The 16,282-nt window shown below is 30.3% G+C and overlaps 1 protein-coding gene and 1 pseudogene across 1 annotated transcript; both read left to right on the forward strand.

Annotated features, from left to right (window-relative positions):
• The first annotated feature begins 1,215 nt into the window (after nt 1-1,215).
• Nucleotides 1,216-3,653, forward strand: LOC136976502 (cullin-3 pseudogene; annotated as a pseudogene).
• Nucleotides 3,654-7,353: 3,700 nt separating this feature from the next.
• Nucleotides 7,354-12,957, forward strand: LOC136976526 (cuticle protein 18.6-like). The gene is made up of 6 exons (XM_067271830.1): nt 7,354-7,359; nt 7,449-7,547; nt 7,617-7,987; nt 12,250-12,271; nt 12,340-12,438; nt 12,508-12,957. The coding sequence occupies exons 1-6, from the start codon at nt 7,354-7,356 to the stop codon at nt 12,880-12,882; spliced, it is 972 nt and encodes a 323-aa protein (XP_067127931.1). The 3' UTR covers nt 12,883-12,957.
• The last annotated feature ends 3,325 nt before the right edge of the window (nt 12,958-16,282 follow it).

Below are 16,282 nucleotides of genomic sequence, written 5' to 3' on the forward strand. Positions count from 1 at the left end.
CACTTTTCCCACGTAGACACAAATCTTGTAGTTAAAATATATACAGTAACTGCCGTTTATTGTAATCGCAGATATTATTAATCATGTAATATTATAAAAACCGACATGCTCCAAAACATATAAATTAAATAACATTAACAAAACTTTCATATATTGTAATCAGAAATTTGCTATAGCCTAATTACGTTACTTTCAATGCACTGTCAAAACCTTCTTGTCGTGTTCATATTCCGTGATTAACTCTTTAATTTGTAGGCTAGCTTTGGCCACATGCAATTACACGTCGAACACTGGCAAAGGGCAAATGACTATATGAAGTCATTTGTACAGTACCACAATGTAGTCTACGTGTAACTGTAAATGATAGGTAACAATTATTAAGCGTTGTATTTATTAAAAGTTTTAAAAATACATCAATTCACTTGGCGCGGAGTCACCACAGTGACTCCGCGCCAAGTGAAAAAGTTACTGACTGACTATAGAATATATACAGGGATCAGAGTTGTCGATTTTCGAGGGTCGATTTCTCCGTCCCCTATAATAATTCTGAATATCTCGTACGAAAGATACTTGTTTTCTTGGGTAATGTGCAGAATTTCAGAGTTTTCTATAAAGAGGTTGCCGAAATATAAGCAATCAAACAGTGCAAAAATCGCCGAAAAAGCAGTATTTTCTTCTTTTTTCATCAGGCACTGAAAACGTTCCTCGAGAAAAACTACTGAGTCTAAAAAGCTCAAATTTTAAACTTAAGCCTTACTCGTTATCAGTGAGGTGCCGGAGAAACTTCCAGGTCGATAGGTCAAAGTTCACGGGGTTCCCCATAGAGCTGTTTTACGTCTACGGCTTAGTTTTATGCTTGTAAGGTTAAAATTGCATCGAAACGAATAATTTTCATTCAAAATGTTATCCAGAATAACAAAAGGTGAAATTTATGCAAATTAAAACTTTTTATAAGCGGTACCCACAAGATTTTTGCTTGTATTAATATTATTTACATTTCAGTTATCTTCATGAAGCGCCAAGCTTATCTTTGCCAAAGAAAAACACCTAAGAAAAAATTTGACTGTCATCCAAATTGTCATACTTTTTCACTTGGCGCAATTTTTTACATCTCAGATGTTTTTCTTGCATTTCATTTACATTTACTTTCTTATAAATTGCAGAGAAAAGAAATTAATGTTACGTAACATTACAATATTACCTTTGTTTATTTAATAATTAACAAAATTAATATTTTTAATAAAAAAACAAGAATTTTTTGAAGTTTAAATTAGAAAATTAATATTTCTCAATGGATAGCGAAAATTCTGAAAAAAGTTTATGGCCATTGCTGAAAAGTGCAATCCGAGACATTCAGAAGAAGAATAACGCTCACTTGAAATTTGAAGAGTTATATCAATACGCATATTTAATGGTCAGAAATGATTACGGAAAAGAATTGTATAAAAATATAAAAGATTCCATCTCTAATCGTTTAGTATATGAAGTGAAAAGAGAAATTCTTTATTCTCTTCGAAACAACTTTTTGTCAACTCTCATTGAATCATGGAATGATTTTCGAGTAGAAATGGTCATGATTCGAGATATTTTTATGTATTTAGACCGAGTGTACGTAGATATAAACAAACTGGAAAGAGTGTATAATGTAGGATTGATTCTTTTCCGCGAAGAGATTATAAAACACGAAGTAATATCTAATAATCTTCGTAGCATTCTTCTTCAAATGATCATGACCGAAAGAAAAGGAAAAACTATCGACAGAAGTAGTCTTAAAAATGTTTGCAGTATGCTTGTTTCTTTAGGAATAAATTCTAATATTTTATACGAAGAAGAATTTGAGAATGCATTTTTGGAACAGTCTAAGCAGTTTTATCGAGAGGAGAGTTGCAAATTTTTATTGGAAAACGATGTAAAATCTTATGTGAAAAAGGTTCAATTGAGATTTCAAGAAGAATTGGAAAGGGCAAGAGAATGTCTAACCGAAACAAGCGAAAAACGCATTTTAGAAATTTTAGAAGATGAATTAATTAGAAAAAATATTACAGCTGTACTAGAAATGAAAAATTCGGATATAGTCAATGCACTAAAATTTCATAAAATAAATGATTTGGCTTCAATGTATCAATTAGTTTGCAAAATCGAAGATTGTCTAATGACAATGGCAGAATATATTAGTTCTTATGTGAGAAACGTTGGACATTCCTTAATAGAAGATACAGTAAATGGAAAATCTGATTCCTTAATTTCTGTACAAGAATTAATAAATTTGTTAGAAAAGGTCAATCATTTGCTGTTGACATCATTCAATTCAGATAAATATCTACATAAAATTATAGCTAGCGACTTCGAATATATTTTAAATTTAAATTCCAAGTGTGCAGAGTACTTGTCGCTATTTTTAGACCATAAATTAAAGAATAAACATAAAAATGTTGCCGAACAAGAAACAGAATCTTTAATTAATAAAACTCTAGTGCTTTTACGTTATTTAAAAGATAAAGATATATTTCTAGGATACTACAGATATCATTTAGCTAAACGACTTTTACTCAAGAAAAAAGTATCGAATGATTACGAAGGAAAAATTATTTCAAAGCTAAAATCAGAATGCGGAAACTATTACACTTTTCAAATAGAGCGAATGATAAAAGACATAGCGGTTTCCGATATCATCACCGAAGAGTTCAGGACTCAAATGGATAACTTAAATTCGATGGATTTTAATATAAAGATTTTGTCTCCTGGAACTTGGCCAACGTCAATGATTACCACGATCTGTAATTTACCCAAACAACCCGAACAAATCTTTGAATCTTTTAAGAAATTTTACCTTAAAAAGCATCGCTGCCAAAAATTAATTCTGCAAAGTCATTTAGGTTGGGCCGATTTAAGTTCCGAGTTCTACGGAGAAGTTTTAAATGACGCCGACACCAAGAATGACGATTCAAAGTTTACATCAGATTCTATGGTCAAAAATAATTTTAGGAAATATTTTCTACAGGTTTCTACATATCAAATGTACATTTTAGTGTTATTTAATACAAAAAAGACTATATCGTTTCAAGAAATGTTAGCAGAAACAAATATAGAAGAAAAGGATCTAGAAAAAGCGTTGCAGCCATTGATTTCGGGTACTCCGTCGCATAATATCTTGAACAAAAATCCTGAAAGTTTACCAATACAACGAACTGATAATTTCATTGTAAACGAATCATTTTATTCCGAATCGTATCGCGTGAAAATACAATCACTTGCAAAGAAGGACAAAACCGATGATGATAAAGCGAGTCAGGATACAATAAACGATGACAGGAAATGCGAAATAGAAGCGGCAATAGTAAGAATTATGAAATCTGCAAAGGAACTGCAACACAAAGAACTTATTTGTAAAATCAAAGAACATCTAAAAAACAGATTCAATCCTAGCATCAAATTAATTAAAATACGAATCGAAAATTTAATCGAAAGAGAATATTTGGCTAGAAAATATGACGACAAAAACGTTTATGTTTATATTCCGTAGAGAATCGCATTCAACCTTCAATGAAAAAAAAATCAATTAAATTTAATTTAATATTATTTTAGAAAACTAATAATAAAATTTACATTTATAAAATTTTTGACAACTTTAAAAATAAAAGTGATACTTTTCATTCTCCCTGGAAGGGGTCTTCTTACCCTTTTCCGTGCCCATCATGAATTCGCCTAGATCATAATGTCCCCTTTAAAGACCTGACCGGTTGACGAGAGACACAAGTCCGGGTCATCTACGAGAATTTCTGAAGTTACGTTTGTTTTTGAATTAATTTAACTCGATAGACAGCGATACGATCATCATGTAACAGAGCGCTGGCGAATGCAGAGTTAATGACTTTATCAATATATTGTAACCTGTAAATAACTTTTAAACGTTAAAATCGGCAGAACTCTTTTCTTTAGCGAACGGTAGTGAACGGTGCTAGTAGCTAATGTATAGCTTTCAGAATGGCATCACATGTTTCGGTGAAGTGCATTCTTTGGTGAGAAAGAATATAATAGTAAGTTTGAAGTTACATAAACCGTTAATAACAGAAAACTGATAAAAACAGATAATAACAGTTAGGCTATAAGCCAGGTCATTCCAATAAAAATGTTATCGTGTATGTGTAATGTAACAGTTTTTGGACAAAGACAGTACGACCCCGTGCTTCATCCTCCCTTTTCAACCCTCTCGCCCCGTGCGACTTGTTTTTGTTTCACAAGATAAAAAGAAGACCTCAAAGAGAAAAAGTTTCTGATGTGAAAGAGGCGAGAAAAAAACGGCAGAAGCGCTAAACAGTTTTTGAATTCATCAAAATTGATGAATTTAAAAACTGTTTTGAGCAGTGAAAAAACGTCTTGATAAGTGCTTTGCATCATCTCCGTTTCATGCAATGCACTTATTGTGATTACAGCTTGAACACGTAAAAATAAATACACGTCTTTTATAAATAAATTCTGACTTTTTGGGTTTCTCTCTCCAAAAAGGGTTAAGTTTTTGGACCCTTTCTTGGGGTCAAAAAAGAAAGATCCTTTTTGGGTTTTCCTTTACACCGTATTCCACAACATAAAGGAAGAAACAGAAAAATAAAAAGATTTGTCCCCGAAGATAAACTTGAAATTGTGACATTTTAACAACTGGTTAGTTAAATAGAATATAAACTTGAAAAGAAAGGTTGTTATGTTGGATAGAGAATTGTACAGCACATTCATATATTAACAATATTTCATTCAAAACAGTAAAATAATATTACTTTCTGCGAATATGACATCACTAATTCGTTTATACAACAAAGGAAACATATCTAACTTAAAGGCATACTACAGAAGGGAAACGTATACAAGAATTTTAAATCTAGATTATAGTCAAAGACGAAGTAATTTCGCTTGTATTGTTAAAAAATTTCTCTACTCATCTTGAAATATTGTAGGAAGACACTGAGAATTGTTTAAAAAGGGGGTGATTTTTTAGAAAAACAAATCACTCATTTCTAAACAATTCTCATAGACATAAATTCATATAGACATCTGAAATAAAGTTTTGCCTGTTGATAAAAAGATCATAATTAACACCGCAGAAGATATGTCAATAGAGAAGTCAAAAAACTGATTGGTAATTTACAAGGAAATTACAGTGTATGCTATGATGATATCATCTGAAATACGCCGAATTGTTGCTGAAGAAGACTCTGAAGAATCATCTGATGAAATTAAAGAAAATCAACATGAAGATCTGAGCTGAGCATTTCGACAAATGCTCAGCTCAGATGCGAGAAACTCTGCGAATACTTTGCACGAGGCTTCTCTGCATGGCGTCGCGCGCTCAAGGGCAAGCAGAGAAGTATAAAATTAAAAAAAAAAAAAAAAATGGAAAACGAAAAGCTATTTTATACCATAGAATGAATTTTTAAATAAAATATATGAATAAAACGCTATGAAATAAATAAAAATAATAAAATTAATTATTCTTCAAGTGGTATTTAATGTTAATTAACAGATATTAAGTTATTTGTTAATTATTATTTTTGAAATATCCCAATTTATGTAAATTTCGAATAACACGAACTTTCTCGCTTGTAGTTTTGGTAAGGTCGACCAGATGTTTTAGAGAGGAGAAAAAAATGCTATTTCTTCTTAAAGGTGTGGCATTTCTCTGGCTATTCGAAACTAACTTGATTTGGGGTAGACTTTTTCTTTCAAGGACAACAAGTTATTATTTAAAGAAACTGAAGATATTTGATGTCAAGAGGAAACTAGTAGTTTCTATTAATAATATTTTGATATATTCAGCAGCTAATTAAATCTCATTTGTCTAAAACCGACTGTTTAAAAATATCAAAAAAGATTATCGTTGAAGTAAATCAGAAATTTGAAGATTGATCTTAAAATTTAGCCTATTCTAAAATGCTTTTACAAACTGATTGTGTACAATTATAAATAAATTATAATGAATAAATAAGTCAACATATACTGTACAGTTAGATGATTTAAGTTTTAGACAGTGAAAAGATGTGGGTATGTGCATTTCTTTTGTAGTGGCATATTTAGAGCAAGATAAACGAATTACTATAACATCAATTATAGCTTTTATAGTGATAACATGACAATTTATTATATAATTTGTTATCATTATCATTCACTATAACTATTTTGCAACTTTTAATAATTTTAAGTTGTAGAACCTCGTACAAAACAAATGGAAAATACCCACAACTTTTCAGTGAAAAGTTTTCACTATAAAATTTAATGCATCTTACTGTACACACACATATATGCATAGGCCTAACAATATACACACATAAATGCACATATGAACTTATTCACATTTCAAATGATGTTAGAAGAAGAACGTACAGTACAGTACATACATCTATTTACATTCATTGACATTTTTTACAATTAGCTGCTTAATAAAAGGTTTAATTGAGTAAAATCCCTTTAAATAAACATAAAATTCTATTTCCTGTTATATATCATTATACATTATACAATATTTTAAAATATTCACGATAAGCAATCTAAATAATAGAATCTTTTGGAGTATTTTTAACGTTATTTGTCATCTAAATGGCCTGAAACAGTATTAGACATAATATTATTCTTATAAAAAAATATGTTTATCAGTTATTTTGAATAAATAATCAGTTAAGCTTTTACAATAAATTATATTATAATTTTATCTATGATAAAAACGAAAAGAAAAAGTATATTTATAGAATTATTTTTAATCAAATATTAATATATAAAATATAATAAGTAAAAATAAACATTATTTAAATATCCCTGATATATTTTTTATAATAAAGACAATTTTATTATTTATAAGTTATCATCTTAAACATACGAATATAAAGGATATTACAATAAAATTGCTAAGTATCGACTTGAATATTAATTTCTATGAGAAATCATCTCGAAACGTGCGAAAATTTGATATAAATATATAAAATGCTTTATTAAATTCAAGAAAATATAAAATATATATTTATAATTTAGAGCATGCTTTTCTTTATTATCTAAACGAATAATTATTCAGAACATTTCAAGGAAGACAACTGATTTTCGTATTTGACGCTGTTCTGTATCTAAGGCTGTCCTGTCCATCAGTCCTTCAAACAAATTCGAGGACATTGCACTAGACTCAATGAACTTGAAAGGATGACTACTTTGGTATTCTCAAGGTAAGCAAGTGAATTGTGTTCGATAGTACTAGGTGTAACAGAGGTCGTCATTCGCATCTCGAATTATTCGTCACCATATAAATATAAGCGAGCAACACATTCTCAGCAGACAGTCTTCGCAGATCAATCTCGATAACTTCTTCACTTAGTAAACATGAAAGTAAGTATATCGTTTAGATAAAAATAATTTATTATTTTACTTTTATAAAATATAATATTTATTTTAAAAACTATGCTTTGGTATTTCAGTTTTTTATTCTTATTGCCTTGGTAGCAGCGACTCAGGCTGTACCTATTCCTTACGGACTTATATCAACAGGAACTAGTCTCCAATATAGAAATCAAGATGTAAGACCTTTTAATTATATCTGAAACTATTAACAAACAGTTTATAATTTTTTCACTTAAATATTGTAGCCTATCGGCAATTACAACTTTGGATATAACGAAGGTCACGCTACAGGAGGCACCTTCAGAAGAGAAGCAGGAGATATTGCAGGAAACAAAGTCGGTTCTTACGGATTAGTAGATGCCGACGGAAGAAGGAGAGTAGTCAATTACGTGGCTGACGGAGCTGGTTTCCGTGCCAACATCCAAACCAACGAACCTGGAGTGGATCCTGCCAAGGACCCTGCTGCCGTTGCTGTTAACAAAGGCTTATTAGCTGCTCCAGCACTGAGTTATGCTGCTCCGGCATTAGGTTATGCTGCTCCATGGGCGAGTGCTGCACTTGGTTATGCCCCAGCTTTGGGTTACGCAGCTGCACCATATTACGGTGCTTATCTTTGGTAATAATTGAACAATGTATTATAGTTCACATGGGATAAATAAAAGTTTTGTTTAAAAAATTTCACTTAGAATTTGTTAATTGTATCCAATGGTTAGTTAACGACAGAACGTTCATTTAATGCGGAACATTACATTATAATTTTTATTATTTTTAAAGCAATTTCATATAAAATATTATTCTATGATATTTATTTTGTAATTATTAACAATCTCTATAAAAATGCTCTAGTTGATTATTTTATGATTAAAAGAAAAATTATTATGTACAGTACTAGCAGATAAGCCTGGCGTTTCTGGTTAAAAAGTAACGATAGCGAAGATTATTACATTATAGCCAATCTTACCCGTTTCACAGAACGCAAGAATTAGGTCCTCCTGTTTCCAGACTAATTAGAGAATTTTTAGATGGGTCTAAAAATATGTTCGATTTCCCGCAAAAACGCAAAAATCCGCATCTGCGCCTGTAAATCTTGTACGCCGCTTTCTCTTAAACACTTCTATTGTTTGAATTACAAAGGTTATACAAACATAAGTTCGATTACAGTTTGAATTATAAAAGGTTATACAAAGTTCGAATTATAAAAGGTTATTATACAAAGTTCGAATTATAAAAGGTTATACAAAGTTCGAATTATAAAAGGTTATTATACAAAGTTCGAATTATAAAAGGTTATACATAAGTTCGAATTATAAAAGGTTATACAAACATAAGTTCGGTTATACAAACATAAGTTCGATAATTTCGATAAGTTCGAAACATAAGTTGCATGGTGGTTCCTGATCGGAATAAAGGGAAGAAAATAAAGAAATAAGCACTCGAACTTATGTTTGTATAACCTTTGTAATTCAAATTTGAATTTAACTTTAATTCCCAAGTTTTGTACGAAAAAACTTCTATTGTTACTCAACACTTTCATTGTTAAGGAATACACTTCCTTCATCTTCACGTGGTACCCTACTAAAACGCAGTTAAAAACAAAAAATTGCATCTAAAATAATACAGTAGAAGTTGAGTTTTTTAGGATAAGCTTTTATTCTTTCCCTCTTCCACGCGGGGGGGGGGAATTTCCAAAAATCCCTTCTTAGTGTGACGTACCCTAACTGCGTACCAAATTTCAACTTCCAACTTCTAACCGTTTGGGCTCTCGCTTATTATTATTATTATTATTATCAACTCATCTCGATTATATATATAGATTATTATTATATATTAATTAGACAAAAATACTTCCCTAGCTCCATTTCAAAGAATTACCGTAATTTTGCACATTACAAAGAATACAAAGGTTAATAATGACGAAAAACATGCATATTCTAATTTATCCATTTGTGTAGATAAGTTTAGTCTAATACTCTGATTAAATGTAAATAATAGATGAGATTTATCGTCTTTTTATTATTGATATACTCTATTTTCTTTTTATCTCTGTTATCTTTCAGTTTTATACATACCGTAGTCTACACATACAGGTTAGGATGTGTATAAAACTAAAATTTCGAAATATCTAAAAATGAAAAATTTCTAGATCGATCCCTAATGCTATTTCATTCAAGAAATGAAGTACTTTCATCTTTCAACTAAAATAAAATAACTTATTTCATTTAATAAAAATATTTTCTTTCTAAAATGGAACCGAATAAATCTATAAAATAATTAAAAATAAATTATCACAATCTAAAAATTTTTCAGTTGACATATAAGTTAATTCTATGGTCAAATGTTAAAGTAAACTAGTGCAAATAACTAGTTTACTAGAATGTTATAAAAAACTTTAAATCTATCATGTCAATTTATTCTCAATCAATAAATTACCATCCATACAGGTTTTGACAGGAATTAAGCAACGAAATACATGAACGATCTGCAAGAGGAGGTGTCACTCGGAAGGATTTTCTACGATAGACTGACTTACAGATGGGTGTTCTTTTATTCTCTAGGGCCTTTTTATCAAGGCCTACAATGGCCGAGTGAATAAAACCACTGAACTCTGGTAGTTAGTCGCGGGTTCACGCTTCGTCAATGAACTGGCCACGTGGAGTTTTTCGGGTTTTCTTCATGTTAGTAACACCTAAATAGAGGCCAGTTTCCCATAAAAGATGTCCGGGATGCCATTGCCCCCTCGGCAGATCTCCTATATGTCGTGTTGTCGTATAGGAATAAAACCACGTTGGACATGCACACAATGGATAGGGAGGTGGCGAACAGGAGCCAAAATATCCGGGACGAACCACCCTCGAAAAATTCCTCCCAAGAACACAAAACTTCACAATTCGTAATTTATTCATGTATTAAAAGGTTTTAAATGTTAAAATAATTTAAAATTTTTTAATTGCAAAAAAAGAAAATAAACGAGTTATAACTATCTAAAAATCTGAATCAACTTTCTTCTTTGAAGGTCATTTTTTCTAACTTATATTTACTAAAAAAACCATAAAAGTAAATAAATTTATTATTATTTACTCGCTAACGTTTAATGTTATCTATTATCTTTACATTTTGAATATAATTTAAATAAAATAAAAATAATTTAATTAAATAAATAATTGATCGCATGTTTAAAAAAATCCTCAAAAAATTCCGTAAATCAAATTATTGAATTATAATTCATATAATATTAAAACATATACAAATATTGTTAGAATATAATCAATTTTTATACAATTGACATTCTCGCTAATCCGGTCTCTCAATTAACTATTTAGCATACCGCCCATTGTAACCGCCTACGTGCTTTCGTTTTCATGCAAATGTTAGTTATGTCACACGTCCTGTTTTCCTGTTTACTCGGTTTTATTTCTTTGAACAGTATTGCATATTAGAGTGCCACATTGTTTTCCCACCTTCCTCCAAAAAAAGGAAAAAAAAAAAAAAAAGTACCAAAGGGCGACAGGTCATATCATTCATTGTCTTTAGGCCCACACACTCTCAGTAATCAGGCGTTCTCGCTAATCTGGCACCTCTCTGCAAGGAATGGCCGAATTAACAAGAACTGAGTCTACTGGAAAGCACTTTCCAAACATTGGAATCTAGAATCCTTTATTAAACCTTTATTAGTGTGTACAGGCACGATGAAGTGACGTTTATTTTTTCAACACTAGGCTAGTTGAATCTTTATTTAGTTACTAACTAAATAAAGATTCAACTAGCCTAGTGTTGAAAAAATAAACGTCACTTCATCGTGCCTGTACACACTAATCAAACACAACACGGTTTCGACAAAATAAACCTTTATTATTATATTTCATTTAATCATCGATTTCTGTTTAAGGATAACACAGTGCATATAGGATAAGTATAGCTGGAATAATTTATTTTGAGAAATACACAAAAATCTTAGAATGTTTTTTTCAAAATAAAATGAAAAATAGTAAAACCTGCCAAATACGGAACACGATTAAAACGGAAATCTGCCTAAACGGAAGAAAATTCTTCGAAACGGAGCAATTTTCTACGTTAAAAAATATCCGTACAAACGGAACCTGCCAACACGGAGAAAATATTCGGTACCGGGCGACTTCGGTTTACACAGGTTTTACAGTATGACTTTCAAAATTAGTTTACCTTCAATAAAAAGTAATGCTTATTCAATAGGAAATTAAATAAATATTAATTTTTCTGATCATATAATCTGTTTAAACATTTCTCAATCACTTTTATATTCCATGTGCGGAAATATCCTATTACTCGCTAATGAAGTTCTCTGTATAACGCTGTAAAATCTCTTTTTTTTTTATTTCTGCAATGTAGAAATGCCAAATGCCGAATTTTCGTGAATATCAATCTTTATTTTTTAATTAAAATTAATTATTTAATTATTTTTATTAAATTCATTTATTTTAAATATTTTTCTTTTCTTGCTCTAGAATACAGTATTTGGTACATTGATGAAATCTAATATTAATAAAACAAAATTTTTAAAAGGTTTTTTTAAATGACAAAAGTAACGCGACTGCGCTTCATAAATTTCAAGGTAAAATGATCCAGTTTAGTTAGTTATTTTGAGGTGTGGCAGAGGATATTCCGTTCAATTTAAAAAAATGAGTAGTCGTTGACATTGCATCTGACGATTTCATTTTTTAAAAGATTCTGTCTACAAAATCAACTATATTCAAGTCTTCAAGGTAATCGACCTAATTGGGTTAGGTAGTACTGGGGAGTGGCGGAGGTCGTCATTCCCATCTTCATAAAAACAATCGATGATATTGCATCAGACATCTAGTATAAAAGAGACGAACACACTGCAGAAACTCATTCTCACAGCTTCCATTCAATCAACATGAAGGTAAGTTGTTCGAAAATTTTAAACTGTAATACTTAAACTTTAATAAACTAACAATGTATTTATCGCAGATCCTCATTGTCATTGCCTTGGTAGCAGCGACTCAGGCTGTACCTATTCCTTACGGACTTATTTCAACAGGAACTAGTCTCCAATATAGAAATCAAGATGTAAGACATTTTAATTATATCTGAAACTATTAACAAACAGTTTATAATTTTTTCACTTAAATATTGTAGCCTATCGGCAATTACAACTTTGGATATAACGAAGGTCACGCTACAGGAGGCACCTTCAGAAGAGAAGCAGGAGATATTGCAGGAAACAAAGTCGGTTCTTACGGATTAGTAGATGCCGACGGAAGAAGGAGAGTAGTCAATTACGTGGCTGACGGAGCTGGTTTCCGTGCCAACATCCAAACCAACGAACCTGGAGTGGATCCTGCCAAGGACCCTGCTGCCGTTGCTGTTAACAAAGGCTTATTAGCTGCTCCAGCACTGAGTTATGCTGCTCCGGCATTAGGTTATGCTGCTCCATGGGCGAGTGCTGCTCTTGGTTATGCCCCAGCTTTGGGTTACGCAGCTGCACCATATTACGGTGCTTATCTTTGGTAATAATTGAACAATGTATTATAGTTTAATTTGGTAAATAAAGATTTGGAACATTCGATTTCAGTGTTTTCACATGACGTACAAAGAGCCACTTAAGTCGATTATTTACGTACTGTACACAAATAGATGATGGAAACATAATCAAACACAAATATAAAACCAAAAACAAAATTATGTTTTTATTCTAAGTGATAGTACTGGTACTAAAACTTGAAAATTCTGTTGCAATCTGTAAATAATGAAATTTAACAGGTTAATTTTTTATTTCTATTTATGATGAAAAAATTGAAACATTAAAAAACGGGATTCTGGTTTTTGCAAGGTTTTCTTTTGCAATAGCAATTTTAACTTTTTGCAATATTGAAAAATATTGAAAAAGTTAGAATTGTCCAGTAGAATTGTAGACATAAGACAGTGAATATTTTTACAGTAATAAAACAATACAAGACGTATTCAAAGATCAAAGGTTTGTGCAGAAGAGTTACTCGTTTACAGTTGAGAGTTTAAGAGAGACATGAGCAATGAAATATTTATTCTCCTTGTTTCATCCATGAATTCTCTCTACTAGGATTTAGAGTCGAAAAGTATAATAATTGAAAGTATTCTTTGATAGAGTATAATAAATCTTTAATTATGAAATTCTTTGAAATAGATGATAAACTTTCACAATTAATAAGATATGAAAAATATTCAAAAACAATGGCTACTTCTATTTTCATCTCACCAAAATGCTCACAACAGTATTACATTATTCGAAATCTATTATGTTTTGACTGTTTTACGATAAAGGTTATCATTTCATAAATCGATTGGTAACATTAAATGCTAAATACATTTTTATTTTTATTTAATAAAAAAATTTCATATTTTTAATTTAAATTGATTTTTCAATTATTTTATTGATAAATTAATTTTTATTGTTTTATTGATATTTTCGTTATTAGTTCTTTATTAAAACTTAAATAATACTTTTACAATATTTACAATTATGACGATCGTTGAGAATTTAAGATATGCATAATATGCATTGAAGAATGAAAAATCTTTTAACAAAATATTTAATAATTTGAATATGGACACAAGTAGTAAAAAGGTAAACAATCTTTCTTTAAGAACTGCGACGTTCTTTTCATTTTATTTCTATAAATGTTTATTTTACAAAACTTAGATATTATAATAAATGTACAATGCAAATATTTTAATTATGAAATGTTTTGTAAATAGAAAAATCAATGGTAATGTTAACAAAAGTTTTAAAAATACACTTTTAAATATTATCTGTTGTAAAACAAATTTTTGTGCTTTGGATAATTGCTACAAAAGATATGTAAATACAGTATAATTATTTAAACATACAAAGAACAAATTATCATGATTTGCAAATACTGTATTTATCTTAGACTGAAGGTTGTTAAAAGTTTTGGTATCCACGTAGCCTTTTTATTTAAAAAATATGTTTAAAAATTAAGAGGACTCAAATCCAAACTCTCAGATTGAGAAAGCCGATTTCTTTATCTCCCCGGTTATTTGGCCAACAGATAAATTAATATTAAATGGCATAAATGACAAATAAGAGCATCACCACAAACTGAATTTCCCACAAAAATAAATTGCTTGTTAGAATTCGATTAAAGTCCGAATTCCTCACAATATTTTATCGCAGTACCTTGGCAGAGAAACGAGAAAGATATATATTTTTTCTTTATTTTAAAACTCTGCGCTGTGAGTACTAAGAGGTCCTCTTTTCCCTTTCCTATCGTGGGTTAAGCTAGGCCTTCAATGAGAATTGCCGGGTTGTGAGAGACGGGTCCGACCTATCGAATCGAGGCATTCCCAGAAAAATTTCTAGGAATGCCTCGATTCGATCTCGGAGATCTCTCAGAGAGGTGGACTGCTGCCTTGACTGCCTCGGCTTTCCGACCGTCGAGTGAAATATCTAACAACATAAAGTTATTCTTTAATAATCTGTCTCAACTGTTCTTTTAATGCTTCATCAACGAACTGCCACCTGAAGTGTGGCACTCCAATCTAGAGTAATTGATAAATTGGCCCTGATAATAGTCAACGAATTTCTTACATCTTAAAAAACGAATAACCTGCGATTTTATTATTTAAAAATACTTAAACGATTAATTTACTATAAATTATTTTTAAAATATAAGTAATAATCTTTTCATCTAAAAACAAAATTTTAAAATTTTTCATGCTACTGTTCTAAATTATTATTATATTAATTTTCTGAAAATGTATTTATATATTCAAGCAAAAATGAAATTTTTAAAATGAACTTGCAACATTCAATCCTTATAACAATATTTATTTTTATTTGACTATATTTATGAGATGTATATGCATACTTTTTATTAAATATAAATATTAATTATAATAAATGATAAATATTGTGGCAAGGAACAACTTAAATCATCATTTTCTTATTGAAAATTTCAGAAAAATGAAGAAAAATTACGAAAGAACCGAAACGTTAACACTAAGTTGAATGAATCATTTGATAAAGATTATTACTTGGAAAATGATAAATTATTGAAACAGAGTGGAATCAGAGAATCGACAGAAGATAAAGATCAGAAAGATATTGATAAGAAGTTTGTAGAAGAAATTTATAGAAAACGTCAGAGAGAGAAAATATCAGAAAGTGAAAAAGTTATTTATCTAAATCTGACGATAGGGAAAAGGGAATCGCAAGAGAAGATTCCGATAAGAACGCGACAAAAATGTATAAAAAACTTGAGAGAGAAAAAGTACCTGCAAGTGGAAGAAACGATACATCTGAATCTGATATTAATAATTAAAAACTAACTTGAAAAACTTACAGTCTTTCCAAGAAATTGAAGTATCTCCTATAGATCTGCCGCAGTCTTATACAATCGATGGTAATATTTTACCAATCAACAAAGAAACAATAACATCTAATTTCAGAATCAAACAAAGAGCTTTCCAGTTTAAATTTAAAATTAAAGAAAAGCAGAAGTAAATGGAGATCAGAAATTCACTGAAATAGATGTTTTCCAAATACCACACAATAAAATAGCGCAACTTGGACAACCAATCAAAGATATTGTTCAATCCATATCAGAAAAAAAATGCTGAAATAATTCTAATATCATCTGCCAAATCTGATATTATATCTCCATCAAACGGAAAGTCTCCAATAACCATCTTACCATCAAAATTTGATGACAGAAAATAAAATGCTCCAAAAATCATCAATATAAGAATCCAATGCCTATGAAATGTCAACTCGATGCGAAAGAACCAAAAATAAGATCAACTATTGTTGCTGTCTCTGCAACTGGTACTTCACAACCTGCCAAACTCGAAGACAAATCACTAACAGTAATGATTTTGTCTTCCCCATTTCAATTTCAGCAACAACAGACATCTG

Source organism: Centruroides vittatus, unplaced genomic scaffold (genome assembly GCF_030686945.1).
Source record: "Centruroides vittatus isolate TY-2023 unplaced genomic scaffold, ASM3068694v2 contig_400, whole genome shotgun sequence".
NCBI classification, from domain to species: Eukaryota; Metazoa; Arthropoda; class Arachnida; order Scorpiones; family Buthidae; genus Centruroides; species Centruroides vittatus.

Excerpts from the sequence above, each read along its gene's own strand:
- LOC136976526 (XM_067271830.1), top strand. Across the intron at positions 7,548-7,616 it reads TCCAATATAGAAATCAAGAT|CCTATCGGCAATTACAACTT; the intron begins GTAAGACCTTTT and ends TAAATATTGTAG. Across the intron at positions 12,272-12,339 it reads TCCATTCAATCAACATGAAG|ATCCTCATTGTCATTGCCTT; the intron begins GTAAGTTGTTCG and ends TATTTATCGCAG.